The sequence below is a fragment of the Microtus oregoni genome, unplaced genomic scaffold (genome assembly GCF_018167655.1).
Source record: "Microtus oregoni isolate MIOR12 unplaced genomic scaffold, Mior012 000048F_ref0000485, whole genome shotgun sequence".
Classification (NCBI taxonomy): Eukaryota; Metazoa; Chordata; class Mammalia; order Rodentia; family Cricetidae; genus Microtus; species Microtus oregoni.
The window spans coordinates 3188950-3207068 of NW_024543222.1; the positions used below are offsets into that span (position 1 = coordinate 3188950).

The 18119-nt window shown below is 49.2% G+C and overlaps 3 protein-coding genes across 10 annotated transcripts; 2 read left to right on the forward strand and 1 right to left on the reverse strand.

The window, feature by feature from the left end:
* Nucleotides 1–254: 254 nt before the first annotated feature.
* Nucleotides 255–3415, forward strand: Srsf2 (serine and arginine rich splicing factor 2). 4 transcript variants are annotated; one of them, XR_005972664.1, is made up of 5 exons: nucleotides 255–834; nucleotides 1090–1400; nucleotides 1668–1771; nucleotides 2401–2505; nucleotides 2996–3415. XR_005972664.1 is itself a non-coding variant. In XM_041635912.1 (3 exons), exons 1-2 carry the CDS (start codon nucleotides 473–475, stop codon nucleotides 1391–1393), a joined length of 666 nt encoding a protein of 221 aa, XP_041491846.1. In that variant the 5' UTR covers nucleotides 272–472; the 3' UTR covers nucleotides 1394–1400; nucleotides 2401–3415. The 4 variants fall into 4 exon arrangements, 1 of the variants encoding a protein (XP_041491846.1); XR_005972662.1 differs by having other exon boundaries at nucleotides 2401–3415; XR_005972663.1 differs by lacking the exon at nucleotides 1668–1771 and having other exon boundaries at nucleotides 272–834.
* Nucleotides 3416–3661: 246 nt separating this feature from the next.
* Nucleotides 3662–9862, reverse strand: Mettl23 (methyltransferase like 23). 3 transcript variants are annotated; one of them, XM_041635915.1, is made up of 5 exons: nucleotides 9593–9862; nucleotides 5143–5247; nucleotides 4213–4450; nucleotides 4052–4136; nucleotides 3662–3951 (listed from the first exon to the last, which is right to left on the reverse strand). In XM_041635915.1, the coding sequence occupies exons 1-5, from the start codon at nucleotides 9674–9676 to the stop codon at nucleotides 3786–3788; spliced, it is 678 nt and encodes a 225-aa protein (XP_041491849.1). In that variant the 5' UTR covers nucleotides 9677–9862; the 3' UTR covers nucleotides 3662–3785. The 3 variants fall into 3 exon arrangements, with proteins under 3 accessions (XP_041491849.1, XP_041491848.1, XP_041491847.1); XM_041635914.1 differs by having other exon boundaries at nucleotides 5116–5247; XM_041635913.1 differs by lacking the exon at nucleotides 5143–5247 and having other exon boundaries at nucleotides 9593–9815.
* A 104-nt stretch (nucleotides 9863–9966) lies between these two features.
* On the forward strand, nucleotides 9967–16984 carry Jmjd6 (jumonji domain containing 6, arginine demethylase and lysine hydroxylase). Of its 3 annotated transcripts, none has more exons than XM_041635846.1 (7): nucleotides 9967–10353; nucleotides 10713–11101; nucleotides 12679–12965; nucleotides 13564–13661; nucleotides 14143–14231; nucleotides 14951–15089; nucleotides 16603–16984. In XM_041635846.1, exons 1-7 carry the CDS (start codon nucleotides 10225–10227, stop codon nucleotides 16732–16734), a joined length of 1263 nt encoding a protein of 420 aa, XP_041491780.1. In that variant the 5' UTR covers nucleotides 9967–10224; the 3' UTR covers nucleotides 16735–16984. The 3 variants fall into 3 exon arrangements, 2 of the variants coding, with proteins under 2 accessions (XP_041491780.1, XP_041491779.1); XR_005972657.1 differs by having other exon boundaries at nucleotides 9972–10353; nucleotides 13564–13699; nucleotides 14138–14231; nucleotides 16603–16738; XM_041635845.1 differs by lacking the exon at nucleotides 14143–14231 and having other exon boundaries at nucleotides 9980–10353; nucleotides 13564–13699.
* Nucleotides 16985–18119: the final 1135 nt, after the last annotated feature.

Genomic DNA, 18119 nt, shown 5'->3' on the forward strand with positions numbered 1-18119 from the left:
CTCCCTGGGGGAGGGGGGGGAACGGGACTCAGTGCTTCCCCCTCCCCCCGGGGCCTCGCCGGCGGAAAGAGCATTTGGCGGGCTTTCTAACTGCCTGCGCGGGCCGCTCCCCCTCCCGGCCGCAGTGACTGCGCGCTTTCTGCCCGCCCGCCGCGCTCTGCGCAAGCGCGCGCGGTCGGGGGCGGGGCGCGCGGCCGCGACGTTACGGTACGGGACGGGACGAGCCAATCAGGAGATTCATTTCCGGGTGGCGCGGGCGCCATTTTGTGAGGGCGGCTATAAAGGCGGCCCGGCGCCCGCCCGCCCGTTCAGTTGCTGCTGGGAGCGTATCGGGTGTGTCTGCTCTGCGCCGGCCTCGCAGCTAACCCACGCGGACTCACTGCCGAGAGAGGCGCGGCCTGCCGCCGCCGCCACGGCCAGAGGAGGCCGCGGATCCTGCTGAGGGCGAGGGCCCGCTCGCCGCTTCGCAGCCATGAGCTACGGCCGCCCGCCTCCCGATGTGGAGGGCATGACCTCCCTCAAGGTGGACAACCTGACTTACCGCACCTCGCCCGACACGCTGAGGCGCGTCTTCGAGAAGTACGGCCGCGTCGGCGACGTGTACATCCCGCGGGACCGCTACACCAAGGAGTCGCGCGGTTTCGCCTTCGTCCGCTTCCACGACAAGCGCGACGCCGAAGACGCCATGGATGCTATGGATGGGGCGGTGCTGGACGGCCGCGAGCTGCGGGTGCAGATGGCGCGCTACGGCCGCCCGCCCGACTCGCACCACAGCCGCCGGGGCCCGCCACCGCGGAGGTATGGCGGCGGCGGCTACGGACGGCGGAGCCGCAGGTGAGCGGGGCGAGGGACTGGCCGGGGGCGGGACGGGAGGCCGGCGGGCGCACAAAGGTGCGCGGAGCACGTGGAGCGGGCCCCTCCCTCGCGGCCTGGGCGGCGGCGGGCCCTGCCGCACCGTGCGAGACTCCGCCTCGCGGCGAGGGAAATGGCGTCTGGCAGCCAGATAATGGCGGCGGGGCGGGTGGAGCGGGCGGGGCTGGGCCGGCGGCCTGCAGCTCGCTCACGCTGTCGCTCGCGTCCCGCCCGCAGCCCGAGGCGCCGTCGCCGCAGCCGGTCTCGAAGCCGGAGCCGTTCCAGGTCCCGGAGCCGCTCTCGCTACAGCCGCTCCAAGTCCCGGTCCCGCACTCGGTCCCGCTCGCGCTCCACCTCCAAGTCCAGATCTGCGCGAAGATCCAAGTCCAAGTCGTCCTCGGTCTCCAGATCCCGCTCGCGGTCCAGGTCCAGGTCGAGATCCAGAAGTCCTCCGCCCGTGTCCAAGAGGGAGTCCAAGTCTAGGTCGCGTTCCAAGAGCCCCCCCAAGTCTCCAGAGGAAGAAGGAGCAGTGTCCTCCTAAGAAAACGGTAATGTCTGCAGGAATCCGAGCCGCAGCCTGAGTCCCGTGGGGTTGAAGTAGGTTTTTTGAGCCATGCTAGCGCGAGTGACTCCTGATGTGACAAGAGTACTGTCTGAGGTTACTCGGCTTTGGGAGTAATGCTGAAGAGGGGTCTTCAGAGAGGATTGTGTAGAGCTTAAGTAATAATGGCTGTTTCATACTGTTTGAGACCTATTAATGAAAATGACTATTTCTTGCTGTTTTTATCCAACGTCTGCATTTTCCCCCTTTAAAGCTGCGGTCTCCTGTTTGATAAAAGAATATTGGCCAGTATTGCAGATTTTAACTGATTTGGCTGATCCTCCAGGGACCAGTTTCTGTGGGCGTGTATTGGAGCAGGTTTGTCTTTACACGTTAAAGATGCACTATCCTCATAGAGCAAAACAATCAGTTCAACTGTTGTTGTACTGACTGGGACTTCTTACTCTAATGGATGTGGCAAATGAATTGCGATTAAGAAGCAGTGAACTTTTGGAATCCCAAAAGAAAGTTACAGGTATTGCACTGGGTGGGGAAAGGATAGTGTGTCTTTAACTCTCAAATTGTTTGGTCCTATTATTTTTTTAAAGGAAAGGGCCCTAAGCTGATAAGAACATCCTCAACTGCCAAACGTTTCATTTTCAAACATCTTAAAGGGTAGACTAATTTCTGATAGCAAGTTTTATTTGGATACAGCCCCACCCCGCCCTCCCGCTTTTTGTTTTTTTTTTTTCTTCCTCCCCTTGCCATTTTTTTGTCTTGGTTATCTGACCAAGAATCACATTCAGACTTGTGCTGGTGGTAGCCTTTGGGAGGATTCTCATTTGGGCCTTTAATAAACTGACAGTGGCCAGGTGGAACCTCGTGTAACCTCCTTGTTTCACCAGAGCCTTTCTTAGTAAGTACGTGTCTGAGACTGAAACCATGTGCCCTGGGCACCTGTGTGTGGTAGTAGACGGTAAGCTGAACCTCTCTCTTTTCAAACCTAGATGAATCGGCAAGCAGCTTAACAGAGGACTTTGGGGAAAGGACCACAAACTCAGTCCGTCGGTCAGTGGAAGAGTCCTTGGAACAAGCAACTGGCTATTGAAAAGGTTATTTTGTAACATTTGTCTAACTTTTTACTTGTTTTAATCTGCCTCAGGTGGCAAACATCATTTTATGTGCCATTGTGTTGCTGTTATTCAAATTTCTTGTAATTTAGTGAGGTGAGCGACTTCAGATTTCATTATTGGATTGGATATTTGAGGTAAAATTTCATTTTTGTTTATAGTGCTGACTTTTTTTGTTTGAAATTAAACAGATTGGTAACCTAATTTGTGGCCTCCTGACTTAATAAGGAAACGTTTGCAGCCATTACACACAGCCTAAAGCTGTCAGCAGATTGACTCAGCATTGCCTTCACTCCTTAGAATTAAAACAGTTGGTGTCATTGTTTATATATGTTATTTACCTTCAGGTCTAAATGATAATCTGAACCCAAATTTGTATAAAGACTTTTCAGGTGAAAAGACTTATTTTTTTTGAAGGATTGTTTACCAAATACAATTCTAATCTCTTCTCTTATGTATTTTTGTGCACTAGGCGCAGTTGTGTAGCAGTTGAGTAATGCTGGTTAGCTGTTAAGGTGGCGTGTTGCAGTGCAGAGTGCTTGGCTGTTTCCTGTTTTCTCCTGGTTGCTCCTGTGTAAAGATGCCTTGTCGTGCAGAAACAAATGGCTGTCCAGTTTATTAAAATGCCTGACAACTGCACTTCCAGTCACCCGGGCCTTGCATATAAATAATGGAGCATACAGTGAGCACATCTAGCTGATGATAAATACACCCCCTCCCTCAAAAAAATGGTAAATCTGATCCTCGTGTATGAACTTAATCAGAAAATGTTAAGGAAGCAAATGGTTTGTAACTTTGTAAGTACTTAAAAACATGGTGTATCTTTTGCTTATGAATATTCTGTACTATAACCATTGTTTCTGTAGTTTGATTAAAGTGTTTTCTGGTGTTAGCTTTTTTGAGAATATGTCTTGGTCTTTTTTCCTCGGTTTAATCTAAAAACCTATGCAACGCATTACTTTGTTAATGGCCTTACAGTGTAAAGGTACAATGTTGAGGGAATACCATTTCTCTCACGAGAATGCTAGATGAACCTAAACCTAACACTTTGAGTAGCATCTTGAGGTCTTAAAATGGTGTCTCAACCCAGAGTGTGTCCTGGTTAATGATTGAGAGTAATCCAAGTCCTTTTCAAGTGTTTTAATTTGTTAAAAAGTTGTTGCCCATGAGTGTATGTTGTACATGACATCTCAGGCAGATGGCTCATCTTAATGCCAGGTGTATTGAGTCTTGACACTGTCCCAAACAGCTAGAGGTACAACTCAGAAGCTGTTCTTCCCTAAGGAGACGACCAGCATTTCAACAGTATGCCTTCCTGGGAGGGCAGACTCGGCTAGATCTTCCTTGTCTGCATCAAAAGACTCCAGAGGAACATGGACACATTTCATATCCCACTTGTAGAGCAAGTCTTCAAGTGACCAGTCAGCACTGAAAGGAAATAAATTTTTTTAATGATTCATGCTTTTTCTGTTTAATGCATTTTGATTATCATTAAGAAAATTAGCAAATTGAAGCTGTCCATACTCACCTCCTGACCTGATAGGTAGACCAAAATTGAGCTTTGGGGTTCCTCTGCATCAGAAAGTACACTGTGGCTAAAATGCTTTCAAAATCTGGGGTGGGGGGGGAACAGCAGTGAGTTTTATGCAACATGTGCGTGCTAGGTCTTTTTTTGCAGATTAAGCTTACCTTCTGGTTCAAAGAACACATCAGATGCAAGGATGATGTCTTGTGGTGGTAAAGACAACAGGTCTTTGGTTATGTGGCCCCATGTTAGCCCTACAACCTGAATATATGACAGGTCATTGAGTTGACAGCTTTGTCGGCAGATCTCCAGACAGTGGGGCAGCTCTGAGCTGTCAGATAGTATGACCTCAGCACCACACTTAGCAGCCAGAATCCCTGGAAGACTCACTCCAGCTCCAATCTAAATAATGGAAATAAAATTTGGGACTCAAAATGAGACAGTCTATGCTCCCTGGCTGGCTTTGAACTCTGGCCTGCCTGCTCCCAGGGCTGGGACTAAAGGCTGGTAACACTACCTCTGGCAACAAGCAGCACTCTGAACTTAAAGGTTGATTTGCTGAAAAGTGGCACATACACCTGCTTAAATCAAAGGATGTTGCTTCCATATTGCAAAAATAATTTAATTGCAATACAGGTTTGTCCTATCTTGGAAATGGGATCTGGAACAATGGACAGATGTGGATTGAATAGCCAGTTGTGCCGCTAACTGCTATTGCTTTTATAGCTAAGTATCCAGATCTTTATTTTTGAGAAAGGATTTCTCTGTGTATCTCGGCTTTCCAAGTGCTGGGATTAAAGGTGTGTGCCACACTGCCAAAGAATGTACAGTGTTCTGCCTACATGTCAGAGGACACCAGATCACTTAGATGGTTATGAGCCACCATGTGGTTGCTGGGAATTGAACCTAGGACCTCTTAATTGAAGACAATGCTCTTTAATGGCTGAGCCACCTCTCCAACTCAATACTTGTTTTTAATTGGAAATGTGAAGATTTTACTAATTTGGAATTTCAAAGCCAGCCAAACTACCTGATATAAAAATACATAATAAATACTAATAGCTCACATGTGGAAACTTACTGGGTCCTGTTACCTCTAAGACAGCTTTGCCTGGCAGAGATCTTCTGTGAAACCACAAGTATTGGGCCAGGACTACAGCACAGGGCCAAATATACATCCCATATTGGACATGCAGGACCTATAAAGAAAATTTCCATATGAATACTTTATGCACTGTCAGTCCTGACACACACATGATGGTCGTGTACTAGTTCTGAAACTATTCTAGGCTGGCCTCAATCCTGAGTAACCAAGGGCTTTGTGGACGATACTGCCAGCTCCTCAAGCGTTTTATGTGCATGAGTGTTTTGCATACATGTATGTATATGCACCATTTGCATGCCTAGTGCCTCTAAAACCAGAAGAGGGTGTTGGAGCCCCTGGAACTAGAGTTAAACATGGCTAAGCTTCCATGTGGGTGCTGGGAACTAAAACTAGGTCCTCTGTAAGAGTAGCAAGTAGTACTCTACCCAAGTCATCTGTTCAGCCCCTCCACAAGCATTTAAACAGACTTCAGGGACAGTTAAGGGCTAGCGTATACACTGTACATAACTATATACTGGACAATGATGGGCAAAGAATAGGTAATTTTGGTTGGTAATAATGCTACTACAGCCGGGTGGTGGTAGTGCACACCTTTAATCCTAGCACAGGCAGGTGGATCTCTGAGTTCTAGGCCAGCTGGTCTACAGAGCAAGTTCCAAGAGAGGCTCCATAGCTACTGAGAAATCCTGTCTGAAAAACCAGTAAGTATTAAATGAATGAATGAATAAATGCTACAATAATAAAGCAAGGTGAAGTAAGGGTGTAACACATGAAGACAAGGGTTGCCCAGAAGAGTGCCTCTGGTCTGATCTAGGCACAACACTCTGAGGGGGAGGTTGGAGGTTTACTGACCTGTGCATCTCCTGGCCACAGAAATTTACAAATTCTAAGTACAAGAAGATGATGTTGGACAAGCCCTACTTCATCTCTATTTTCTGGGAGATTTTCAAGTCAAGGATGACTTGGACGCTAATGACAAGCCCTGCAGTCTTAGGAAGATGTCTCACAAAAGGAGGTATATGTGGAGCTAAAGACGGAAAGATAGTCTTTGGAAAGAACTAGAATCATTCAGGATGTGGTTCCCAGCTATAATTCTATCACACAGGAGGAAGAAGGAACATTATTATAAGTTCAAGGCCAGCCTTATCTACATAGCAAACCAAAAGCCATCAGGTCATCAGTCTAGACTTCTAGACTCTGTCTGGAAAAAAAAATCAAAACTCCTAAAGCAATCAAAAAAACTAGAATCTGGGGAACATTTATCAAAAAGGGAAAGGGCCTCTGAATTGAGCCTCCCCCCCCACCATCCCCAAACACCCCACCCCAGGCTCAAACTCCAGATCCAGCTATATGATTTTACATGACCTACTTGTCAGGGCTTCTGTCTCAACTGCACATATGATCTCCATAGGGTAATAATTTTCAATGCCACACACAAAACACTGCATATTAGCAACAGAAATCAAAGCTGGCCTGTCTTCTGGAGACGGGTGCCCCTGCTAGGGTGACAGAGAATGACAAAAACTATCAAAGCTGTACAGGAATCAGAGGTCCATTCAGGAACAGTGCATGGATGGTTGTGATGGGACAGTGTTCACTCAAGCACTAGACAGGAAGGCCAAAATATCAAGACCCAATTTCAAAATAACAATAATAAATAGGGGTTGGGAAGACTGCTTTTCCAGAAAACCAGGGTTCAGTTCCCAGCACCCACATGGTAGCTCACAACTGTCTGCAACTCCAAGGTCAGACACCAATGCACATAAAAAATAAAATACATATGTATATGCACATACATATATACATAAATGAAGTTACAGGGTTAAAAAATAGGGGTAGCTAGATGATTCAGCAGTTCGGAATGCGAATCTCCTGCTCTTCATTTTCTGAGACATAATTGGTATGTAGCCCTGGATGTCCTGGAATTGGCTATGCAGACTACACTGGCCTCAAACTCCCAGTGATTCTCTTGCCTCTGCCTCTTGAATGCTGGGATTAAAGAAGGGATTAAGGGCATGGGCTACTATGCCCAGCAAAAGCTAAATCTTTTTTTTAAAAAATGAAGCAGGGTATGGTGGCGCATGGCTTTAATCCACTTGAAAGGCATGAGTGGGCAGGTCGCTGGTAGTTCCAGGCCAGCCAGAGGTGCATAGTGAGCTACAAAAAAATATCAGCGCCGAAGAGAAGTGTAAGACCCTGACTCAGTCACTAGGAGGCCACAGGAATCAAGTTCTGTCTTGGTTTGCCTTTTATGCTGTCTTTCTAACACTGAACTACTGAGGCAGGACAGACTGAGAAAATCAAGAAGACATGGGAAAGTAAAGATCTCATCTCAGAGTCTGGCTGAAGTCTCTCATTGGGTAAGGGTCAAATATCAGTACAACTAACAAAATTCACTGTGAAGTTTCAGAGGAACAATGTTCTTTATAGAGATATTTCAAACCCAAATGTTAAAACAGCAAACAAGAACCAGGAGGGTGTGGTGGTGGCACACACCTTTAATCCTAGCACCTCAGGAATTAGAGGCAGGCAGATCTCTGTGAGTTCAATACCAGCCTGGTCAGTTCCAGGACAGCCACAGCCAGAATGAGACTACCTTTAAAAAAATTAAAATAGAGGAACTCCTTGGAGTGAAAATAAATCTGTCATGTTTTTTTGTTTTGTTTTTTGTTTTTCAAGACAGGTTTTCGCTATAGCTTTTGCAGCATGTCCTGGAACTCGCTCTGTAGACCAGGCTAGCCCTGAACTCATAGAGATCCACCTGCTTCTGCCTCCCGAGTGCGGGGATTAAAGGTGTGCGCTACTGCCCAGCTAAGTCTGTCTTTTGAATATAACCTCACAGCTTTTCCAGTTGTAATCAGCAACCTTCTGAGAGTTTCACGAACAAGGTTATAAATATGTCAACACCCTTGGACCTAGTATAATTAAAGATTCCTTTAACTCTTGTAGCACATGGTTTTGACATCACTGTAATCCTTCCTGTCCAATGCACCTCACTAATTTCACCCTGGGACTTTTTTTAAAAAAAGGTTTGTTTATTTATTTATGTATGAGTGCTCCATCTGCATGTACACCTTTATGCCAGAAGAGGGGCATCAAATCCTACAAGGGATCGTTGGGAGCCACCATGTGATTGCTGGGAACTGAACTCTGGACCTCTGTCTCTCCAGCCCCCATCCTGTGATCTTATTTACTAAAAGAAAAGTTTCTTAGAAATCCCTTAAATTTACCTTCAGAAGCTACAAAATCGTGCAAATGGCTGGGCAGTTATCCCAGCACTGCACTCCGGAGGCAGAGGCAGGCAAATCTCTGTGAGTTCGAGGCCAGCCTGATCTACAAAAGCTAGTTTCAGGACAGGCTTGATAGCTACAGCGAAACCCTGTCTAGAAAAACAAACAAACAAAAGAAAAAAAAGAAAAAAAAGGAATTGTGCACATGGCATATGTGCATAAGACAGTTAAGTGTACTTGTAAAGCCTGTACCTATGCATTGTGTCCTTTTCCTAAACGTCTATATACCCCCAAACTTAAATCCAGGTTATACTGTTAATAGCCGCCCACTCTGCTTCATACTGATTTGCCTTGAAATGTTTTTCTGTAGTACAGTCAAGCACACCTGCTTCACTAGGTGGAGGTGGAGGCCCCAGAGGCTTTCATCCTGCCTTTAGTCCCATCAGGCAGCTTGTTCTACAGAGCGAGTTCCAGGACAGCCAGGGCTACACATAGAAACTCTGTCTCAACAAACCAAAAACAAAAGAATCTTTACTTCACTTGGGCAGAAGCATCTGCCAAGAATGCAGGCTGCTCCAGGTGACAGGATAGGATGGCACCTTCTGCTGCCACTGCTGCCGGGAACGCCTACTGGGATAGCCTGAAAAGCCTTTGTAAACCCGACTATCAGGGGAAAGTCAATATTCGGATCTAGGGTAGCTATAAGCTCGGAGGAACAAGTCACGGCAGATGCAGAAAATTTTATTGTGCTGTTGGAGACAGGAACCCCTGGACCCATAACTTAGGAGCTCAGAAGCACAACTTTCGCCTAGCATGTATGAGGTCTTGGGTTTGACAGCCAGACAGAACAAGAGTATGGTGGCGCACACCTACAATCCTGGGGAGGAGGAACAGGGGTTCAATGTCAAATCTGCCTGAGCTCAAAAATAAAACAAAAAGGGTGATGGAGCACTTGCCTAACAGCGGCTGGATTCAATCAAGAGTACTCAGAGGCGTGGGGTGGTGGGGTTAAGATATAGTAGTAAATGCTTTTCAAAAAAGCTCAAAGCTAGCACCGCAGGCTAAGAAAGCCACTTTCCCGGAAGAAACACTCGGTGCCTCCGTCCTGGCACGGTCCCTCACCGAGCTCCATACCAGACCTGCTGCTAAATCCCTTACTCCCTACACCGCCATCAGGGAGCGCTTCCACGTGGGTGCCGCTGCACGCACCTGCGGGACGCGGACCTCCAGCACTGCCCCATGGGCTCCAGGGCCTGACTCCTCCCGGAACCGAAAGCGCTGAGCCCCGGCCATGAGGCCGCGCTCGCACGGAGGGGAATCGGGGCACCCCAGGTCAGGGGGCGGTGGAGGGCGCTCGGCGCGCGGGAACGCCGGGCCGGTGGGGCCGTGCCACGTGGCCGCGAGACGAGACGAGCCTGCTGGACGCTCTCCAAACGAAACCCAGACGGCTGCGGCGGCAGCGAGCCCGGCCGGAAGCGGACGGCGAGGAAGCGACGCGCAGCCGGAAGTGGAGCGCAGGCCGCAGTGGGGCGGGGCAGGGCGTCAGCAAGGCGACCTTCCCAACATGGCGCCCAATCGGCGCGCGTGAAGGCGGATCTCGCAGGGCGCGGAGGCCAATGGCCGTCCCCCGGAGGCGGTGGGGCGGGGAGGACGGCCGCTGCTCGCCCAACCGGGAGCTCCGGAGGTGGCTGGGGAGTGAATTTTCTGGAAGGCGACTTTAAAGGCGCCTTGCCCGGAGCGAAGGGCGTTTCGGTGCCGCGCCGGCCGGAGAGGGCGCTTTTTGGTGGCAGGAAGCGAGCCGCGTCGCGGTCGTGGCGGAACCAGACGGTGACCTGCTCAGGATGAACCACAAGAGCAAGAAGCGCATCCGCGAGGCCAAGCGGAGTGCGCGGCCCGAGCTCAAGGACTCGCTCGACTGGACCCGGCACAACTACTACGAGAGCTTCCCGCTGAGCCCGGCGGCCGTGCCGGTGAGCGGGGCGCGGGGCGGCCGGTGTGCGGCTCCGGGCGGGGCCTTGCTCCCCGAAGGCCACTCTTCCCCAGACCCTTCCCGCAGCCGGGCTGTCACAGCTCGCTCATTAATGGGAGCTTCGAGCCTGCCCCTCCTCCCTCCCTCCTTCCCTCCCTCGAAGGGGTGGCCCTGGGTGCGACGTGCTCACTCTCACGCACGTGGGCCTCCCTCCCCCTGGAGGAGCCAGAGGCGCGGTCATCGCTAATGGCCTGTCGTTGCCGGTGTGTGTCGTTGCTAATTGGCCCCGTGGGACACCTTTCCCCGCCACCGGACTTGTTCTGTGTTTTAACGGGACAGGTCTTTTGTTGTTTCCCCCAGGATAACGTGGAGCGGGCTGATGCTGTGCAGCTGTCGGTGGAGGAATTTGTCGAGCGCTACGAGAGGCCTTACAAGCCCGTGGTTCTGCTGAATGCCCAGGAGGGCTGGTCCGCGCAGGAGAAATGGACTCTGGAGCGCCTCAAAAGGAAATACCGGAACCAGAAGTTCAAGTGCGGCGAGGATAACGACGGCTACTCGGTGAAGATGAAGATGAAATACTACATCGAGTACATGGAGAGCACCCGTGACGACAGTCCCCTTTACATCTTTGACAGCAGCTACGGCGAACACCCCAAGAGAAGGAAACTTCTGGAAGACTACAAGGTGCCCAAGTTTTTCACGGATGATCTTTTCCAGTACGCGGGTGAGAAGCGCAGGCCCCCGTACAGGTAAAGTGTTCCGTATCCAGTGTGCCAAAGCCCGAGGCAGGGTGGGTAGCAGAGCCCGTTCTAACCTGTGAAAGCAGTGAGTGGTTCCTTTATGGTCTGCTCGTAGTACTAATTCCATTGCTCTGGGGGCCACCCGGACACCTACCTGGCTGCAGCCCTCTAAGTCTCTAGTCAGCCTGCGCACCAGTGCTGAGGAGACCAGAGGGCGGCAGATCGTCTGGGGCTGGTGGATGACTGTGAGCCACCACCATGCTGCACTGAGTGGGTGCTGAGAGAATTAAATTAAACTTTGGTGTTTAATTAAACCTAGGAGTCAGTGCTCCTAGCCTCCAGTCCAGCCCCAGGGCATTTAAATGTAGAATTCAATTGTGACGACCGCCTTTTTATTTTTTTTTTACTTATTTTTTTGGTTTTTCAAGACAGGGTTTCTCTGTGTATCTCTGACAGTCCTGGAACTCTGTAGACCAGGCTGACCTTGAACGCACAGAGTTCCGCCTGCTTCTGCCTCAGTTCTGGGATCGAAGGCATGCGCCGCTGCCACCCGGCTGAGACAATGCTTAATAAAAAATTTTACTTAGATTTTTGCAAGTGTGATTTACTGTAATTTATTATTTTTGTTTTTTTGGGGGGTCTCACTGTATATTTCTGCCTATCCTGGAATTTCCTATGTAGACCAGGCTGACCTCAAACTCACAGAGATCCTGCCCGCCTCTGTCTCCCTAGTGCTGGGATTAAATATGTTCAACACCACACCCAGCTATATTTTATTATTTATTGAGGGGCACATGTGCCACAGCACGCATGTAGCGTTCAGAGGAGCCTGTTCTCTCCGCTATAATGCGGGTTCCAGAGAGTTTTTGTTTGTTTTCTTTGAGACATAGTCTCACTATGTAGCTCTGGTTGTTCTGGAACTCATTATGTAGATCAGGCTTGCCTCCAACTCAGATCACCTGCCTCTGCCTCTGCCTCTGCCTCTGGAGTGTTGGGATTAGAGACGCTAGGCCCAAGCTAGGCAGTGGTGGTGCACGCCTTTAATCCCAGCACTGGGGAGGCAGAGTCAGGCAGATTTCTGAGTTGGAGGCCAGCCTGATCTACAGAGAGCAAATTCCAGAACAGCCAGGGCTATACAGAGAAACCCTGTCTTGGAAAAACAAAACAAAAGCCACTAGGCCCAGCTAGGTTTGAGGTTTTGGAGGCGGTCTTGCTCTGTAGCCCTGGCAGGCCTTAAATTGACAGATCCACCTGCTTCTCCAGAGTGTTGGGGTTAAAAGCTTGGGCTACCACAGCCAGCTGATAGATAACCTGTCTTTTTCTTTTTCTTTTTTTTTTTTAAGAGTCTGTGCTTACTGGTAATAACCTGTCTTTTTAAAAATGTCCAGCAAAAATTTCTATCAGTGATTTTTCTTTTTCCTGTTAGACATCAGTCCGTATACACTTTATTTAATGCTGCGCACCAGAATTTGTAGTCTCTGAAGTAAATACAGCATAATGTGTGATGGAGTGCCATAGAGACTTTACTTTCATGCCAAGTACATTTCAGGTACCCTTCATGTCTTCTCCATGTTTCCATCCTGTAGGTGGTTTGTGATGGGGCCACCACGTTCTGGAACTGGGATTCACATTGACCCTCTGGGAACCAGTGCCTGGAATGCCTTAGTGCAGGGCCACAAGCGTTGGTGCCTGTTCCCAACAAGCACTCCCCGAGAACTCATCAAGGTGACCCGAGAAGAAGGGGGGAACCAACAAGATGAAGCCATTACCTGGTTTAATGTTATTTATCCACGAACACAGCTTCCAACCTGGCCGCCAGAATTCAAACCCCTGGAGATATTACAGAAACCAGGAGAGACTGTCTTTGTACCAGGTACAGATGAGCCAGAAGAAGCTGTTCTTCACAGCTCTGGCTGTATTTTGTAATTGCACTGAGTTCTTATTTTGGGGTAAAATTATAGAATGAGACAGAAGTCCTTTCCTGTCATACATGCCTGCTGTGATGATAGGGTTAGGATTCTAAGTTAAAGGAAGTGCATCTGTCTCCACATTCCATGGGCCGAGACCCTGTTACCTGCTCTCCCTAAGTTGAGTCCCAGGCTCTGCCTGTTTTTTGTGGCTTTTGCTAGAGTGCAGAATTGGCTGGGCTGAGTTGGAAAATCCCAGCCAGCCAGAGCTACATTTCGATAGATGAAGTTTCCAGAAGTGAAAATATTTAAGGGCTAGGGGTTCTCCTAAAACTTCTGCCTTTACAGTGTTAGTCGCAGCTTTCGGTGACCAGGAGTCAACACATTTGAGGCAGACAGTCTGTCCCCAGCGCCCAGCTGTGCCTTCTAACAGGAAAGCAGCCGTAAACAGTAGAGAAAGTGAGGGCGTGGCTGTGCAGAGTCAGACCCCAGGTCACCTGCCGTCTCTTGGTCAGGAGCATCAGGGCTGATCCCTACTGAATTATTTATTTGTTGGATTTCCAGGGGGCTGGTGGCATGTTGTTCTCAATCTTGACACCACCATTGCCATCACCCAGAACTTCGCCAGCAGTACCAACTTCCCTGTTGTGTGGCACAAGACGGTAAGAGGGAGGCCAAAGTTGTCAAGGAAGTGGTACAGGTGAGAAACCTTTCCTTTCTTTTGCTTTGTTCCAGTTCCTTCCCCAGAGATGGAAAGGGGAGCGTTGTCTGCTGCAGTACCGTGCTTGGGAGTAGCTGGGCCTTGGAACCTGTGGTAGAGAGGGCCCAAGGTCAGGGCCAGCTGTCAGGGTGTCTGTAGCCTCCAGGTGGCAGGGAGCAGCTCTGCATGTTTGGTCGTAGTCACAGTTGGGATTGTTTCTCTTTTGTTTTCACTCTGTTTTCTTCCTTTTTCTTATTCTTTTTTTTTTTTTTTTTTGGTTTGTTATTTTTTAAAAATAAAAACTAGCATTAGCACCAAAAAAAGTCTTTGTTGAGGTTTTCTTTATTTTCCCCCAGAAACATATTCATTTGAACTTACTACCTTCAGTTCTTGTTGAGGCAACTGCCCTGGAGACTTAGCTCCTCTGTTTATCCACAGAACAGATACAGCACGGGCAGCGGCAGTGCAAGCCACCCCCAGCCACCCCGTGCCACTGTGTCCCAACCCTGACCTGGAGGGACCAGCTCTCGGGGTAAGAGAGGGATTCTGGCTTGCTCAGTGCTCTGCCTCCCTGTTGAGAGGCCAGCAAGGGTGGTGGCTTCTATTCCCCTGGATTCTGGGGCATGAGGCCCTCTCGCTCTGCCCTGCAGGCCACTCCAAGGCCTCTGCATATGCAGGTCCTTTGTTGCTGGTCACAGTGGATGTCAGATTAGGTTGCTGCTGGGGAGGGCTGCTGCTCTTAGCGTCAGCTCAGTCTCTCTTTCAAGTGACAGGGGTGGGCTCTCTTGTGTGACGTCTTATTTCTTATAAACCTAATTATTCCTGCTCTTTCTAGTATAATATAACCAGCCCCACCCCCTTCACTAGCACCGTGCTGTGGGAAGGAAAGACTTTAAAAGAAAGAAAACAGATCAGCTAGAAAAGACTTAGGGAGGAAAGTAGGAAAGGAGCTGTTTCTCTCCAGGGAGTTCTCTAAGGACCTCCCCCTCTCCCAGGAAACCTGGCCTCCAGAGGTGTGTGTGTGTGGCTGGTGCTCCTTCAGGCGTGTAGCACTAGAATGTAGTTTTCCTTCAGCGACTGTGGGCAGCCCACATGGTCTGTCCTAGCCCATTTGTGTCTCTGGGAGCCACTCCCACCGATGCACTAGGGGTTTCCAGGTGCTGCAAGCAGTGGAGTCCTCCACTTTGAGTCTGTCATTTTGAGTGGGTGTTGCCACCGTCACAGCCCTGAGAACTACCTCTTGCCCTTCAGGATCTTGAAGCAGGAGCACCCTGAGCTGGCAGTCCTGGCCGACGCTGTTGACCTCCAAGAGTCCACAGGCATCGCTTCTGACAGCTCCAGCGACTCCTCCAGCTCTTCCAGTTCCAGCTCCTCGGACACGGACTCAGAGGTGAGGCCCTCGGCTGCCCAGGGGGGAGTGGAGCACAGGATTCTCACACACAGCCATTCCTGCAACTGCACCCTTTCCCAGCTTCACAGGCCTGTGAACTCCATCTGTGCAGAGGTGCTGGGAGTGCTGGGGGAGGGGAGGGGGTTGCACACAGCGGGGCTTCCAGCTTTGTTCTGACCACAAAGCCTTCATTAGACCCTATGGATGGTAAAACCGAAGCCCAGAAACAGGCAAACCTGCTTTAGTTAACACTGGTGCTACGCCCTAACTGATGTCACCATCACCATCACTGATACTTGCCTAGCCTAGGAAGGTTCTATCTTCAGTGCCTAGTAATTCAGGGAAAAGAGGGATTTTTATCCAGGTGTATTTTGGTTTTTTTGTTTTTAGGAACAGGGTTCTCTGTGTAACTCTGACTGGCCTGACCAGTCATCTAACATATGCACTGCCTCTCAAGTGCTGGGATTAAAGGCATGCAACACCACACCCAGCTTTTTTGGTTTTTTGAGAGACAGGGTCTCTCTATGCAGCCCTGCTTTCTTAGAATTCACTATGCAGACCAAATGGCCTCAAAATCACAGCCGTCCACCTGTCTGCTTCCTGAGAGCTGGATTTGTTTTTAGAATTTGTTTTAATTTGTTTCTATTTTTGAGACAGTCTCATTCTGGCTGTGGTTGTCCTAGAACTCGCTTTGTAAACCAGGCTAGTTTTGAACCCACAGAGACCCACCTGCCCCAGCTTCCTGAGTGATAGGATTAAAGATGCATCACCACACCCTGCTTTTTTTTTTTTAATATTTATTATGTATACAATATTCTGTCTGTGTGTATGTCTGCAGGCCAGAAGAGGGCACCAGACCTCATTCCAGATGGTTGTGAGCCACCATGTGGTTGCCAGGAATTGAACTCAGGACCTTTGGAAGAGTAGGCAATGCTCTTAACCACTGAGCCATCTCTCCAGCCCTCCACACCCTGCTTTTTTATTTAAACATTATGGTTTGGCCTGGCGGTGGTACGCATGCCTTTAATCCCAGCACTCGGGAGGCAGAGGCAGGCAGATCTCTGGGAGTTCGAGGCCAGCCTGGTCTATAAAAGCTAGTTTTAGGACAGGCTCCAAAGCCACAGAGAAACCCTGTCTCAAAACCAAAAATAAATAAATAAATAAAAAATAAAAATAAGCATTATGGTTTGAAATATCTTTCTACAGAGATATATTTGCTATCTGAACATTGCTTCTCTGTATACAAACCTCACAGTAAATTTTGTCCTTTAGAAGAGCAGGCAGTGCTCTTGGCCACTGAGCTGTCTCTCTAGCTTCTAATATTATATTGATTTATTATGGGTGTGCCTCTGCATAGAAGTGTTTGCTGTAGTACAGATGTGGAGGGCAGAAAATGACTTGTAGTTGATTCTCTCCTTCCATTTGAGCCCCAGGGATGAAGTTCAGCATCAAGAACCTTTGCCCACAGAACCATCCCCCAGCCCAAAATTGTTTTTTCCTTCCCTTTGTCCAGTGTGAGTCTGGATCTGAAGGTGATGGGACCACACACCGCAGGAAGAAGAGGAGGACGTGCAACATGGTGGGAAATGGGGACACTACCTCACAGGATGACTGTGTGAGCAAAGAACGCAGCTCCTCCAGGTGACCACATGTGGTTGCTGTCTATGCAAGGATATGCCGGCTGCCACGGGCAAGGCCCAAGCCTCGGGAGGGCAGCCCACTGGAATCTGCAGAACCAGGGAGCTGACACCGGAGAATGAGGATGCTCAGAGTGGGAATTTGTAGCATTTGGTACAGTGACTTGTTCTCCATGGTCATGTCTTATCCTAAGGGCAAAGGTGTGTGGATGGTGCCAAGGAAGCCCTTTATCTATTTAATAAAAATAATCCATTTTATATCTTGGACAGATTTCCTTGGGCATACTAGAGTCTCTCTGTGCGCCTTTCCTGGGTGTGTGTGTGTGTGTGTGTGTGTGTGCTGGGCTGCACCTAGAACAGCTCTTGGCTTCTTGTATAACATCTTAACCATCCCTCCCGACTTGTTTAAAAAGAGAAATAGGAAAACAAGACTGGATCTAAGCCAGGTGTGGGTGACGTTTGCTTTAACCCCAGCACTCAGGAGGCAGAGGCAGGCAGAGCTCAAGTTCAAGGCCAGCCTGGTCTACAAATGGTGTTCTAGGACTTCCCAGGCTACCGTGGGTGGGCGGATGGATGGACAAACTGGATTTAAGTAAGTAAACTTGAGAACCAAGAGTCTGCTGGCACCTGTCCTGTACGGAGAGTGAAAGGTGGCCCTGTTTGGACCTGTGAGGTGCACTGATTAGTGGTGTAGGAGACAGTGCAGGTGAGTGACAGTCCTTTTGCCTTTGTCTCTGAGTCCTTGAGTATTAACTGCATAATAAAAGTTCAGGATCCTAGCTGTTTTATTCTGTTGTGCTATCTCTGGTTTGACTGGAGCTCAGTGAGGAGAATTAGATTGTCTTCGCAGTTGAATCTATGGTGCTTGTGTGCATTCCCCCCTGGTTGTCCCTTCCGTGGCCAGGCTTAGGTGTGCCCTCTGCCTGTGAGTCGTTTCCTACTCTCCCGCCTGTGCTTGGGAGGTGACAGCTGTCACGTGAGGTCTGAGATTTCCCCATTTCGGGTAGGGACAGTTGAGACAGTATCTGACTGCATAGTCATGCAGGCTTCAAAGTCAGGAGCCTTCTGCCTCAACGTCCCAAGTGCTAGAATCATGCACCACCAGGCAAGTATGCTCATCCTTGGGTTTTGTTTTTTTTTGTCATTGTTTGTTATTTTGTTTCTCGAGACAGGGTTTTTCTGAGTAGCCCTGGCTGTCCTGGAACTCTGTTCGTAGACCAGGCTGGCCTCGAACTCACATAGATCTGCCTCCTCTGCCTCAAATGCTGGGAGTGAAAGCGTGCACCACCATACACACACCACCACGTTGTGGTGTTCTATTTTAGTGTTACCATCCAGCCTTGGCCCAGCTGTGCTGTCTACATGACAATTACAGGCAGTAAATGCTCTCCGC